Source organism: Colias croceus, chromosome 16 (genome assembly GCF_905220415.1).
Source record: "Colias croceus chromosome 16, ilColCroc2.1".
Classification (NCBI taxonomy): domain Eukaryota; kingdom Metazoa; phylum Arthropoda; class Insecta; order Lepidoptera; family Pieridae; genus Colias; species Colias croceus.
In genome coordinates this window covers 6620642-6635086 of record NC_059552.1, presented here as the reverse complement: position 1 = coordinate 6635086, position 14445 = coordinate 6620642, and the positions used below count along the sequence as shown (strand labels likewise).

The following is a 14445-nucleotide window of genomic DNA, read 5'->3' as shown; positions in this document are numbered from 1 at the left end:
TATTTATATAGGTAATACTTCAGTAATATAAGTAACCTCTGTTGAACTCAATAAACAAGGTACCTATAAACGCGAATTTTGCGTTTTATATATTTTAATATTCAAAAACTAGATGTAATAAGATTCACATTAGAAACAATTTAGTAATATAATAAATTATACAGTGCCCACTCTCTGTTCATAGAATTGGGGTCTCTTTCTACCTGATACTAATAATTTGCCTCCTACATACAGTAGAGCTAAAACTTATGAAGAATTTACTTAATACTTAATTTTTTGATTGGATCATAATATGAAATGTATTAACTAGCTAAATTTATGTATACTGCAGACATTAAAAAACGTAAGACTAAAAGTTGAAATCCTATATAAAAATCAGTTGCAAAATATAAAACCTGCCAAAGAAATTCCTGGTAAGTGACTATCTCTATCAAGTCATAATACGACACAGTGCAAAGCTGAGAAGTTAAATTAAAACTTTTACGTACCGTGAACAGTTCTCCGAAGGATATTACTTTTGTGGCACCCTGCAGTTCAGGGGGTAATAGACTCTTGCAGGGAGATTTTCCGTATTCATTGATGATTTCACATAGCTCCTTCATCTCTGTGCATACTCTTGCCTGGGCTTCTGCTCCTCGGAATTCCGTTTTTGATCCGGGTATCGGTCTGGGAAACGAAATCTAGTTTTAGTTTATATGCAAGTAAGTGTAATCTGGCTATTATTTTAAGTATAAAGGTATTATAGGCATTTATTTATATTTGGTATCTATTAATATACATTGATATAAAAGCATATTAGTCGCCTGCCGGACGAACTGTGGGCCAAGATAACGACTTTCTGGAGCCCAAACACAGCTAGAAGGCGTCGCGGCAGGCCTAAGAAAAGATGGCGGGATGAACTGGACCAATTTAATAAAGACTGGTCTACAATAGCACAAGATCGTGATTCATGGAAGCGCTTTGGGGAGGCCTTTGCTCAGCATTGGGACACAACAGGCTAATACAATACAATACAACAATAAAAGCTTCATTGTAATATTGAACTCTGGTTAAAGAATAAAAAATATGAATCAAACAGTGAGTGTTCAGTAATAGGTTTTGCATAGTTATTCTTTTCAGGTTTTAAAATATATTATTGTGAAGCTACATTGTTATGTACCTCGTGCTTATGAATGGATAAAATATTGATCAAACACTGAGTTAGTTGAGTCATTGAATAAGAATAATTTAAAATTTAAAATAAATATATTTGCATTATATTATTAAATTTTTAATAACGTATACATCGTAATTTTTCGTTTGCAAAACTTTTTAATAACTTTCCATTCAAAACAGAACGTTTTATTAAAATTCCATGCGTGGACATTCTTCATGTCATATCCGTTTAAATTATTCGTAAAAATAAGTTGTGTATTTCCCTAGAATGTGAATAGCATTTCATATTTTATCGTAAGAAAATCTTTATTTAATGTTCTTTCACTGATACTGTGGACAAAATTATCTTTACCGTGTTTTGAATACTTATCAAAGAAATTGTTTCAAACAGTAAACATTTAGTAGGAAGGTATTTAGTTAAATTCTTAGGAATGTTTATTTGAATCTTTGTTCAAGATTGGCGCGAACAGCTGTGGTTTACAAACGTCTGAACAATATGTGGTTTGTAATAAATTTTATGATGGCGTCGCTGATGACAACTGAAAAACTTTTAACTGGTGTTAAAAGATCAAAACAATTGGAGATTTCTTGGAAACTCTTCTACAATTTAAATACGATATAATGAATTCCTATAAGTCGTTCACGTTTGTTAATTCGATCACAGTTTTTCTCATTTATTTCAGTACAAGCTTTTCGCCCGAGTCTTCGTCCATGTAGTGCTCAACCACAGTCAGGGTATTTTATTGGCCACGTTAATAATTAATCTGTTTCTTAATTTAAGCTCTATTACCTACACAGTATATAAAATCATTTTGATTTGTTGATTACCTATTTATCATCATCATCATCATCCCATATACGTTCCCACTGCTGGGACACGGGCCTCCTATGAGGGTACCCGATTACCTATTTAATTGTGTTTATTTAACTAAAATCAACATTTATTTACTCTAATGGAGTGTTATATCCAGCGCGTCGCGTAGGTAATATCTACATAAGCGGCAAGAACGTGAGACTGAATAATTTACCGATACTATATTTGAACCTAGAATAGAATACCTTATATAGAATTCGAAAAATGCAAAATCTTTAATCATTATTATTTCTATTATAAGTAACCTAAATTGTTTCGAAAATACAAAGATTTTATAATTATTACCTGTCTGAATAGACTCCTCATTAAAGTTACGTAGGTACACTTACATATTTTATTGTCTACATGAAAAGAAGCAAAGAAAATCCAAGTGTCTTGGAACTCTTTTATATATATCATTGCGTCTCTGTATAGAGACTATAAAAATTAAAAATACAACTCAATACTTCTTTTTTCAACCTTATTTAAAATCGATCCTCAACAAAAGGAGACTCAAATTTATAAATTGTTCATGTACAAAAAAATATTTTAAAAAATCAAATCAATAATAACAAAGGAATTTTGTGTGTCCATCCCATCCTGAGCAAGGTAAAAAGCTATTCAATAATGTAGCCATTGACCTCTTTATAAATATAGGCCGTGCCCGTACTCAATATTATCTTTCCATGACTCCCCACTCAAAGATCGCATAAAAGTTTAAGTGTTAAGGCCACGAATATTTATTTAGGTAAAAGGCGTTATTCAATATTGTTCGCGAAGGCTGACCCCACTAAAGGGGAGATACAAATAAGTAGCTTTTGTATGTAGAGCCTATTTTTAAGGACTTATATGTTGTAGAGAATTGGTATTGTGTGGGTAAAATCTAAGGTCATGAATACGACGTCATTACTTTTTTTAAGGTTTGTGACGTCACAAGAAACTCACTAGAGTTAATACGACAAATATTGGCAAAATGTTTTGATAGTTCGTTGAAAATACCAAGCAATTAGTACAGTTTAACAGCAGCTTAGAACAAAGCAAAAAATATATTTTCACTGCTAACAAAGAAAAAAATATATTGCATTTAGTGTAACAGCATTTTAGTAGGTAATTAATATAATTTTAACATTTGGCTCATTAGGTAGTTCTGAGATCTCACTACGGAATAGGAATGTACATAATATTGAAGTAGAAAAGCACTTGAAATTATATGAGACTTGTTGTAGATTTTATTAATACAATTTATTTGAATCCAAATTCAACTACCAATAGTTTAAGGCTAAAATAAATATTTTCAAATAATAAGGTAGTTATTTATTTAGTATACACGGGTCAGAGCTATTTTCCATATAAATCAAAGAATAGAAATTAATTTTACAAGAGTATTTATCTCTTTATTGAAATTATTACATCAAAGATTTATCGTTCATAACTCAGAAAGAAGTTATTAGTTACTTATCAGAATTTATATAATTATCTAAGCTATGGAATTAAAGAGTTTCCTTAATTATTTCTACTTTCATCTTGCAGTAATTACTAAAAATATATTGTGAATATAATTCTTAATAACAAAACAGACAATCTCTTTAAAACGATTCTTAAAATATAATAAAAGTTGAGTAAAATGTTTAAAGCAATTCTACATAAATATAATTAAAATTTACAAGTCCAGAAAAATAATATTAAAACTTCTGGTTAAAATTTATAAGCAATTGTTGACGCGGAGGCGCTTCTCAGAGAAATTCATATGATTTGCTTATTACTAATTGATTTAGAAAGAAAGAAAGAAAGAAAAAACATTTATTTCAAGGACATAATCAAACAAAGTCTTAAAAACATGATAAACAAAACAATAAAAAAGTAAAATAATAAAGAGAAAAAATAAAAAATAAAACGAAATTTGCACGGTAGGATGTCCTCGAAAAAGGGTGACCAACTCAGCTAAATACTGTACGACAGAAATGCACGCACAGCGCTGGTTTTCAGTGGCCCCTAAATGTTGTCGCAATAATCAGAGTGACCTCCATTACAGTAATAAAATATTAAAATACATATGAACAATTAAAATAATACGTCTATGTGCAGAGATAAACAAAAATTAATAGAATAAATATAATATAAGTAGTAATAAATATACAAAAGAAAGTATAATTAACGTATATTCAATATTTTTTACATTTGATAGATACACCTACATATGGGTCATTATACAAAAATGGGGTAACTCAATGTCACCAGCCAATTTATACAAAGTCTTATTATATTTTAATCAAATAACAATCTATTTTAAAACAATAAAGCGTCCTTTATTTGGTCACTCACTTTCACTTCTTTATTTAAAATACAAATTGATAAAAAAACAAAATTAATACTTAAATAATCAGTACTTTGGCATGTCACAACTCCGAAAACCAACAATTAAGTGACTATTTTATAAACATTATCATTGATTAGAGAAAACTTACTAACTCAGGACAATCTTTGATATACATAGTATTATATAGTATAACTTTCATAACGAAATGTTTAACATTTTATTTAAAAAATAAAAATAAACTTTGTCATCGTTTTTATTGGTCAGTCCGTTGTGTGTTTTTTAAATTTGAAATTCTCGCTAAATATCACCAAGTCGAGGTCAAATCCCTGTCTAAATATTAATGTTGGTAATGAAGTTACTTGTGCATCCCATATTTTGAGGGTCATCATAACTGTACCAGCGCTAGGGTTGTGTTTGTCCTCTAAATTCGTGCTGCGCCAGTCAACATTTCAGTCCTATGGTGAGTCGTTATTTTATTGTTAAACTGATTTTTTATTTTCATTCATACATGGTTAAGTATGATTTGTAAAAATATAGTTTGTTGATATAAGAAATAAGGCAAAAAAACATAATTTGTGATTATAATCTCATATTAAGTCCCTTTTTATCAATCCGCTGGCATCAGTCCTATGTCAGATATCGCGCCAGTGCACTGACGCGACCCCATAGTACTGATGATTCTATCGTTTTTGAGAACTTTTATCTTGATTGCTATTGATATAAGCATTTCTATTTGATATTTCAGTTTAAAGCATCATGCGCCACGCTAAAAGAAACTGAATTTGACTAGGGAAGAAACATTTAAAAAAGAGTAGCAAAGAAAAGAGCTATTGAAACAAACTACTAATATTCTTATTTAAAAGATCTTATTTTATTTTAATTATTGATTTTGATGCTTTCAGGGCATAGCTTGTTATATGTATTTATTAGATAAATACGTAAACGTATAATATTGTGAAGTAAAATTACCTCAAATAACATAAAAGTTAATTATTTTAATAACATTATAAAAATGTCAAAAGGCTCTTATGAAAACTCAGATGAGACTTTCATTCAAGCCTTTGGTTAAAAACCCTGAACCATTTTATGAAAATTAGTACTTTTAACATAAATAATGTTAGATTTTTAGGGCTCCGAACCTCAAAAGGAAAAAACAGAACCCTTATAGGATCACTTTGTTGTCCGTTTGTCTGTTAAGACGTTTTTTTTGAAGCGCGTGGAGGTATCAATTTGAAATTTATATTGAATACTCAACATTAAGAACCCTTGGGGCTGTAAAAAAATTAAACTTATAACGAAACGCAATTAAAAGATACCTACATCCGTTAATACTGCAAATTTCCGCAAATTTAAATATTCGCAAGGGAATAAAAAAATACACAGGATGCTTGCCGTGTATACAGTCTTAAAATATGGTAAAAAGCAACGTCTTATAACACAGATAAAGAAAAATTGCTAAAAGTGTAAATTTTAAGTTACAAACATAATAAAAATAGGTTTGTTAGGAGTCCAACTCGCACTTGGCCGTTTTTTTTGTTTCTATTGTTTGTGAATTACTTAAAATATTAAGTAAAACTAAGTCAAAGTAGTAAGTTAAGTAAGAGAGTAAGAATATTCACGTTGCGTTAAATATCAAAAGGCTAAAGGCTAAAGGCTAAAAGGCTGTTTTGAAAATTGAGACATTGTTTTTTCCCAGTATCACAATATATTATCAATTATCATTTTTAAATGTAACTAAGTGATTTAATACTTAAAAGACATGTGCCATTATTAAAACTGAGAGATTTGTAGTAATTTTCATTGAATTTCTTTAAGAATATTACAAAATTGTGTTTTTTATCAGTACTATGTTAGCCTTGTCAGTCCCCTGGAGGCCAAATCCAGAAAATTTAAAATATCTCACAATCTACTTAAAAAAGTGGCTGGCCCGATTTGGAACAATATATTCATTAGATTAGCTATCACATACACCCTAATTTGTAATAATCTGATATAAAAAATATAGTAAACAAAATATCCTTAAAAGTTACCCCATTTTTGTATAATCACCCATATATATTATAAATAGAGATAATCATCATCAGTAGCCACTAAGGTTGGATCTGTTTCTCTAGTAATATAACTGTGTATTTTTTTTTAAAGTTCTTAACCGCGCGAAGGCTAGGAAGCGGCGGTGGTAAATTGTTCCAACACTTAGTGGCACTGTATTTGAAGCTTCCCCGAAAACTGGCAGAGTGGTGTTTAGGAATCATCAGTTTAGTCGCTGCTTGTCTCGTTTTGTACACTGCCTGATGATCTCCCATCCAAACCAACTTTTGATAGAGGTATAGAGGAGATTCAAACTTAACAATATCGAAAAGGAACGAGGCGAAATGGAGTCGTCGTCGATTTTCCATATTTAACAAACAGACTTTGTTTAAAAATGGCGTAATGTGCTCCCGTGGAGGAATGTTCCAACAGAACCGGGCACATGCGTTTTGAACGCGCTGTATTGCTCGTTTCGTTCGCTTCAAAATCCGCCTACCATATACCACATCCATGTAATTAAATTTAGATAGGACTAGGCTGTCACAAAGCCTTACACGAAGTTCCGTATTAAGATATTTCCTAATTCGGTACAGAATTTTTAAACGATAGAAACAGTTAGCTACTGTAATATTAATATATTTTTCAAATCGTAGATTTTCGTCAAAAATGATCCCCAAGTTTCGGGCTTCCGCAACACGTTTTATGACTTCGTTATTAATAGTTACGGGAATGAGACGATTTTGGATGGAGCTAACTACTTTAGGTGTGCCTAGAACCATGAACTTCGACTTATTAGGATTCAGTACAAGTGAATTTCGGCTTGACCATGCGTGTTGTGTGCGGAAACAGAGAATGTATGACCGTGTTTATCGCGGCGTAGGCGCAGTACGATCTTGCTCGTATGCAGGTCACGCGATATATTGTGCACGGCCGATACACAACGTATGTATCTATTTCCGCTGAGTGAACGCCTTCGAACGCTGGTTCACGCTCACTCCCGACGCTTCTGCTAGCGCCAGTGAAAACGTAGTAGGTGCCAATACAACCCTCTGCTCGTATATGAGGAACGCGTATTTCGCGGTGCAAAGCACGCGGGCTTCGCAATAACGTATAACGGCGAAATAAAACAGCAGCAATTCTTCCTTAAGTAGCTTTCGAGGGCTGGTGATAGTCGCGTAGGTTACTTGTGCTCCGTACCGTTGACTCCCGAGAACTGATTTTGCCTACGCTCGGCGCGAGGCTTATATCTGCGTGTCTTTACCGCACGGAGAGCCCGTATGCTATGCTCAAACCGTGCGCCCAATTTATTATCAACCAGCCCTTTACTTGCACATATCTTTATTAATTTCCAATGTACAAAAATAACAATTATTTCACATAAATGCCATACAAAATACCTTTAAAATAATATACAACTTGTAGTACAATACAATAGTCTACATATACAAATCCGCAGTTTTATAGTGAACTTACAACCATTTCGCACATATCTTTAACTTAGATTGAAATTATTCATTTTCTCTTCATACTATAAAACTTAGCAATAATTGAAATTGACACAAAACAATAATCCAAATTTTCAAATACAATAAACTTTTTCTTAATCTTTACAGAACATCTAACAAATTGCTTTCAATTTCGTACCCATAGTACACAATATCATTTATTCAAACATGTTATAAAACTCATATAGTTGTACAACTCTATAGTTTACAAATAATATAAATCTACACAAAACAACTAAAATACAATATTTACAATAATTAAACAATATCATTAGTAAGTTATACAAATCATCACCAAATAGGTGAGCGGTTTCCCATCTTATATGAGTTCAGCATAATATTTATAAAAATTAAAATATACTATTATGCGTATCTAAATTATTCATGTACATATTTACAACGTGGTTATGTCGATCGCTAACAATGCGAATATTGAAGCTAAGTCCAAGTTTAAATTGTTTATTGCGGAACATGTTTCATCTGGGTAAAAGGAGGTAAAAAGCTGAACATCGTCAGCATATATGTGATATTTGCATGATTTTATTTGCTTTACAATATCGGCACTATATAATATGAACAAAAGGGGTCCTAAAATAGAGCCTTGAGGAACCCCTTTTGTTACTGTTTTGCATTCTGACAACCTGATACTACCATCCTCCATTGCAACTGATACTCTTTGTGTTCGACCACTCAAGTAACTATTAAACCAATTTATAGTAGGTGGACTTAAACCATAATATGTCAGTTTGGATAACAGAAGTGAAGTATTTATAGTATCAAAAGCTCTTGAGTAGTCCAACAGTACAAGCACTGTACCTTTCCCTTCATCTTGTGCGCAAAGAATATCATCCATCACATCAGTCACAGCTGTAGTTGTACCTTTGCGTTTCCTGAAACCAGACTGACGATCAGGTAAGATATTTTCTTTTTCTAAATAATCCATTAACTGTTTGTGTACTATTTTTTCCAGAATCTTCGATAGGCATGGTAATATGCTGATTGGTCGGAGATCCTTCAAATCCAGCGGATTATCAATTTTAGGGATGGGATGTACAAGCGCGTTTCGCCACAGACTTGGGAAGGCACCAGATGCAAATGATAGATTTATGATGTAGGTTATAGTTGACAGAGATGCTGGGAGTGTAAGCTTGAACATATCTAATGAGATATCATCGACTCCAACAGCTTGTGATTTGAGTTCCTGAATAGTACGTAGCACAGTCGTCTCATTTACAGGTTTAAAGGAGAAAGAAGTATCACCGTGGCGATGGAACTCATAGTAAGTTAGCGTGGACAGCTGTAAGTTATTTCCAGGGACATCAAGGAAATGATTGTTTAGAACATCAGGATTTCCAAGATGACCAGTAAGTAAAGGCTGTTTCTTTGTGTTTATACCCGTGTTTTCCTTAATATGTTTCCACATAATTTTAGGCTTTCTCAGATTTGCATTGATAAATAAATCAAAGTACGCTTTTTTTTCACGCTCCAGTGCCATACTTGCATATTTTTTTAAATCAATATAGAATTTTTTATGTGAATCTGTTTTCGTTAGTCGTGCTTTATTTCGAGCTTCATCGCGTAGTCGAAACATCTTTTTAATATTAAATGTTATCCACGGCGGTTGCTTGTTTTTCACACGTATTTTCTTGGCGGGCGCATGAACGTCAAAGAGCGATTTAATGTACGACGTGAATTTGTTCACTAGTTCATCCACGTTATCGAGTGCAAGCAACGAAGACCAGTTGATTATTTGCAAAGTTTTGTTAAATTCATCATTATTAATATTTTGAATCGGTCTAAAGGTGATATATTTATGCAAAACTTTTTGTTTAGAAATATTAAGTGCACACGATAAGAATGCATGATGGCTAAGTTCCTCAATATAATCAATCACAATATTTTGAACAGGCATATTAGTACATATTAAATCAAGTAAAGTTTCGCTAGAATCCGTAAAATGCGTGGGCTGAGAAACATGTTGTATAAGATTAAAAGTTTGAAGAAAACTTGCAACTCTTTTACTGTTAACATTATCACTATTTAATAGGTTCACATTAAAATCACCCAAAACTACAAGATTATCGTACCATGTAAAAGAACTAATTGAATCTATCAAAGCATCTAAAAACGTGTTGATGTCCAACCAAGGCGGCCGATATGCTGTACCAACGATAGTTTCCTGACCATTAAGGGACAAATGCAGCCACATCTGTTCGACAGTGTCAACGACGGGGTGAGACATTATCCGAGCCGATATACCTTCTCTAATATAGAATCCAACACCCCCGCCGCGAGTACGGACACTAGTCGGTCGCGGTATGTGACGCAGTCTGTAACCAGGTACGGCAGGCGCACGCCCATCTTCACCCGCTCGTAACCAGGTTTCGTTTATAGCCATGATGTCTACGTTATGACGCTCCATCGCCACAAGGAACTCGTCGTGTTTTGTACATAGTGAACCGGGATTTAAAAGCCCAACACATAATTTTGATCCTTTAGAAGTCATTATGAATTATATTATGATGAGAATTAATATGATATAATATACTTAAACTAGTAGTAGTGTAAATTAGGTTTGAAAATATCATATGAAAATAGTTTAAAAACGATACTTGCACTAATATTGCATATATCATAATTATTAAGCATTGGACATCCCTACCGTACATTATGAGAACATAGACATAAAAATATATTAAACTAAACAAAAACATTGAGGCACAAGTTACATAAAACACAATAAAACAAACAACAACAACGGTAGGTAGACAAAGAAAGACGATATGAAAATTTATGATTTTAACGAATATAGGATGAAATGTAACAATTTTTTTTTAATCTTTCACTTAATTTATAAAGTAGCATGACTGTTTCACAATTAAAGCATATTCACTGTTTCACAATTTAATGCTATTTTCTTTTAGCATTTTTTTAGTGTAAACTATTTTGATTTGAATTAATATTCATAGAAAAGCTTAAAATAAGCCTCATTTATAATTAAGACATAGGTAACTAAGTATATTTTAATGAGGTATGTGATGATAGCAAAAATTCAAATTTCATCATCATCATCATCATCATCAGCCCATATATGTTCCCACTGCTGGGACACGGGCCTCCTATGGGGGTACAGGCCATAATCCACCACGCTGGCCAAGTGCGTGTTGGCGGATGACACATGTCGTCGAACTTTTTAAATCTTCGACATGTCGGTTTCCTCACGATGTTTTCCTTCACCGTTCGAGCAGTGGTGATGTTACAACATGCGCAGATAAATTGAAAAATCAATTTATTTCCTGCGCGCTCGCCTGGTCTCGAACCACGGACTTATCGATTCGAAGTCCGAGGTCTCACCACTGAGCCACCACTGCGCGCAAAATTCAAATTTATCTCGGCTTATATAAACTCGAATTATTCGATTATAACAGAATAAACTGGTTGCTGTAAATCTACACATAAAATATTTCATCTTCATGTCAAATGCTCCACATAATTTTTTCTGTACTCTAAAAAGGAACTAACTATATTGTGAAGTCCCGTGTCCCCGTAGTGGGGTAAGGGGTAGTGCATTATGCATACATCTGTTTCACCGATCGATTTTCTTTAGGGACAAGAAGGTGATCAGCCTTCTGTATCCTATCAGACCGAGACATTTTTTTTCTTCGTCTCCACCGGGAATCGAACCCAGGACCCCTCGGTTCTACGCTCTCGCGTCAACATAAAAACTAAAATAAAAAAATAAAAAAAACAACTCACTTGCCATACTCGTCCTTTGAGAATGTGGGTTTGTGGCTCTTGTCAAATTGTCCACTGAAAGCCGTTATTTTCTGTAAATCGCTGTGAGCCTGGGCCTTTGTGTCGAACGCCGAAATGAGGTCTGTGAGCGATGAACTCTGTAAAACAATGTTCATAATCTTACATGCAATTAAAATATGGAACATTTTGTTTTTTGAAGTGAAACTTCTTTATCGGATTTGGAAATAAATTTAGTGTAACATTTTTTCGTTACGCGTGACATTTTTCCGTTACGCGCCATCTTTTTCTTATCCCTACCACGCGTGATTCGACGTATTTCTGTAAAGTTGCATATAGTTAATTATTTTTTGAAAAATAAGGTCATAAAGAAGTTTCACTTCTTACGCGTGTAAACTAGTACACGCACACATATTTTTTTAGTATAGAAGACATTTAAAAAATTACTAATGGATATTATGTACCTATAGTTAAATTATTGAATCTGTCTGTATCCAAAAAATTTTTGGTTTTTAGTAATGTAACAATGCAGATATTCCAAATTGCTCATATATTAAAAACATACTTTCATGATAAATGTACGCTGTGGATCAAAATAATAACATGACTGAATTTCAATCATTTTCAATCAATTAAATAGATATCAATTACCTTACAATGGCACATGTTACTAGATAGTGATACCTAGATTATAAAGTTACCTAGGTCATTTACCTGAAGCAAATATTACCTAAATGTGTAATTCTAGTCTCAAATACATTCCGATATATTTCAATCAAATTCCGTTCTTCCATTAAGTGCTATCAATTCGTGTAATTTAAGCTTGATTTGGTGAATTCCTGGCAATTGAATAAACACCTTTATCGTGAATATAAATCTTTCTATAAACATAATAACAATAAAGGGATGAGAAATTTTAAATATCATCTGATCTGATACTGTACAAAATAAGATTGGATTAAATAATTGAATAATCTGATATCATGTGATGTTTTTGCTATTGCATAGTTTCTACCGCGGGCCTTGAGCGCGGAGACCGATTCGAGGAATTCCGTAACGAAAAACCTCACGCTCCCCACTCCGACTGGCGGAGGTGTGGCTTGAAGGCATAGCATGCAATAGCTTTACCGCGGCAGTCCCCGAGTGCCACACGTCGTTTTATTTATAATTTGGTTCACAACTTGGAATAACACAAACAGGCTTAAAAACTATATAATATTATGTACTAAAAAATTTGTGGTGTAATTCCTAAATTAGTGAGCACATCGTGCATTGTGAAACTACTTAAGTTTACTAATAGATAATAGACAAAATACATAGCTGTGATAAAATAGATTTAAAAGATGAATGTACTAGACAGGACTTTCTGGTATTTATTCTACAAATGTCTTGTTTCATTGAAGAGTGTTTAAAGGAACAGCCAGACTGACTCTTGTTATTCTCCAGAGGGCATCGATCTTAAGACTTATGTAAAGTCAAGTACTTCACGTCACGGATTATCTTTAATATTTGTAAAATATTAAGTTTTATACCGTAACAAAAAATCTATTTTTAGTTCTTAGTCCTCAAAGATTCTACAAGCTATTTATCACAGAGCCATTGTTAACGAAATTGTATTGTATGAATTCATATTTGCGACAAAAATATTTGTCGGTGTTCAAAGTTTTGTCCAAGCTGAAATGTGTCAACGCCCTCTTCATTGCCAGCTGTCAAGCTGAAGAATTTCAAAGAAAGCGTCTTCCGACAAACTTCTGTAATTAAACCCGTAATTATGTCACGTTGCGTCGCTTATTCGTCAATTTTCGTTTTCGGAAATTCTTTCGATTGTAATGAATTTATTTTAAGAAGAAAGATAAGTGAAAAGTCGTTAAATATTTATTAAATACAACATGGTCTTAAATTGAATGAATATGATTACATTATTCACACATCAAACGCAATAGAAATACATTAAGTACGCAATTTAAAGAATTCTATTAAAGCTTATATATAACTCAGGAAACGAATATTATATAATTAATGTACATTATTTTGATCGTTATGTAGCTATTTTCCTTTGAATATTACAATTATGTATTAAGTAGATTCTTGTAAATAAGCCACCTAAACATTTCGAATCAACACCCTATTACAGTCTTTTGTTGTACAGAAACAATAAATCAACCAAAAACAACAATTAGCCTTGATTATACTCTTGTTTGTTATTTCGTTATACGAATCAATTCAGGGGTCAGACTTTTCCGCTATTTACATAACAATACATTATGAGATATTTAAATTATTTGACTATGTACACAATTAATACTAAATTATTACGGAAGTGAAAATAGTGGCCTTTTAGTTCAGAACACATCCATACTAATATTATAAATGCGAAAGTCTCTGTCTGTCTGTTACTCAATCACGCCTTAACTACTGAACCAATTTGCATGAAATTTGGTATAGAGATATTTTGATACCCGAGAAAGGACATAGGCTACTCTTTACCCCGGAAAATAGGATAGGTTTTATCCCGGAAATCCCACGGGAATGGGTACTATGCGGGTTTTTCTTTGACTGCGCGGGCGAAGCTGCGGTTGGAAAGCTAGTTATATATAAATGAAAATAGAAAAGATACACGTTGCATGTCTAGGATTTTAAGGTAGTTGAATTTACAATTTGCTTCACTATCTATTATAATATATACTTAGGTATGTATCGTTTATGTAGAAATATGTAGGTACCTAGTTAAAATGATTAAAACTTTCCAATGTACATAATAATATTTTGAAATTCAAATTATTAAAGATAATTTTAAGCAATTTCATGCTAAATTAGCATATGAATATTTACCA

The 14445-nt window shown here is 32.7% G+C and overlaps 1 protein-coding gene across 1 annotated transcript in view; it reads right to left on the bottom strand.

The window, feature by feature from the left end:
* LOC123698401 (actin-binding Rho-activating protein-like) overlaps positions 1 to 14445 on the bottom strand; it is a 41734-nt gene that overhangs the window by 13718 nt on the left and 13571 nt on the right. The window contains exons 2-3 of the mRNA XM_045645010.1: positions 11615 to 11751; positions 489 to 666 (exon numbers count right to left, since the gene is read on the bottom strand). Coding sequence (XP_045500966.1) covers positions 489 to 666; positions 11615 to 11751 — 315 coding nt within the window. The remainder of the gene's footprint in view (positions 1 to 488; positions 667 to 11614; positions 11752 to 14445) is intronic.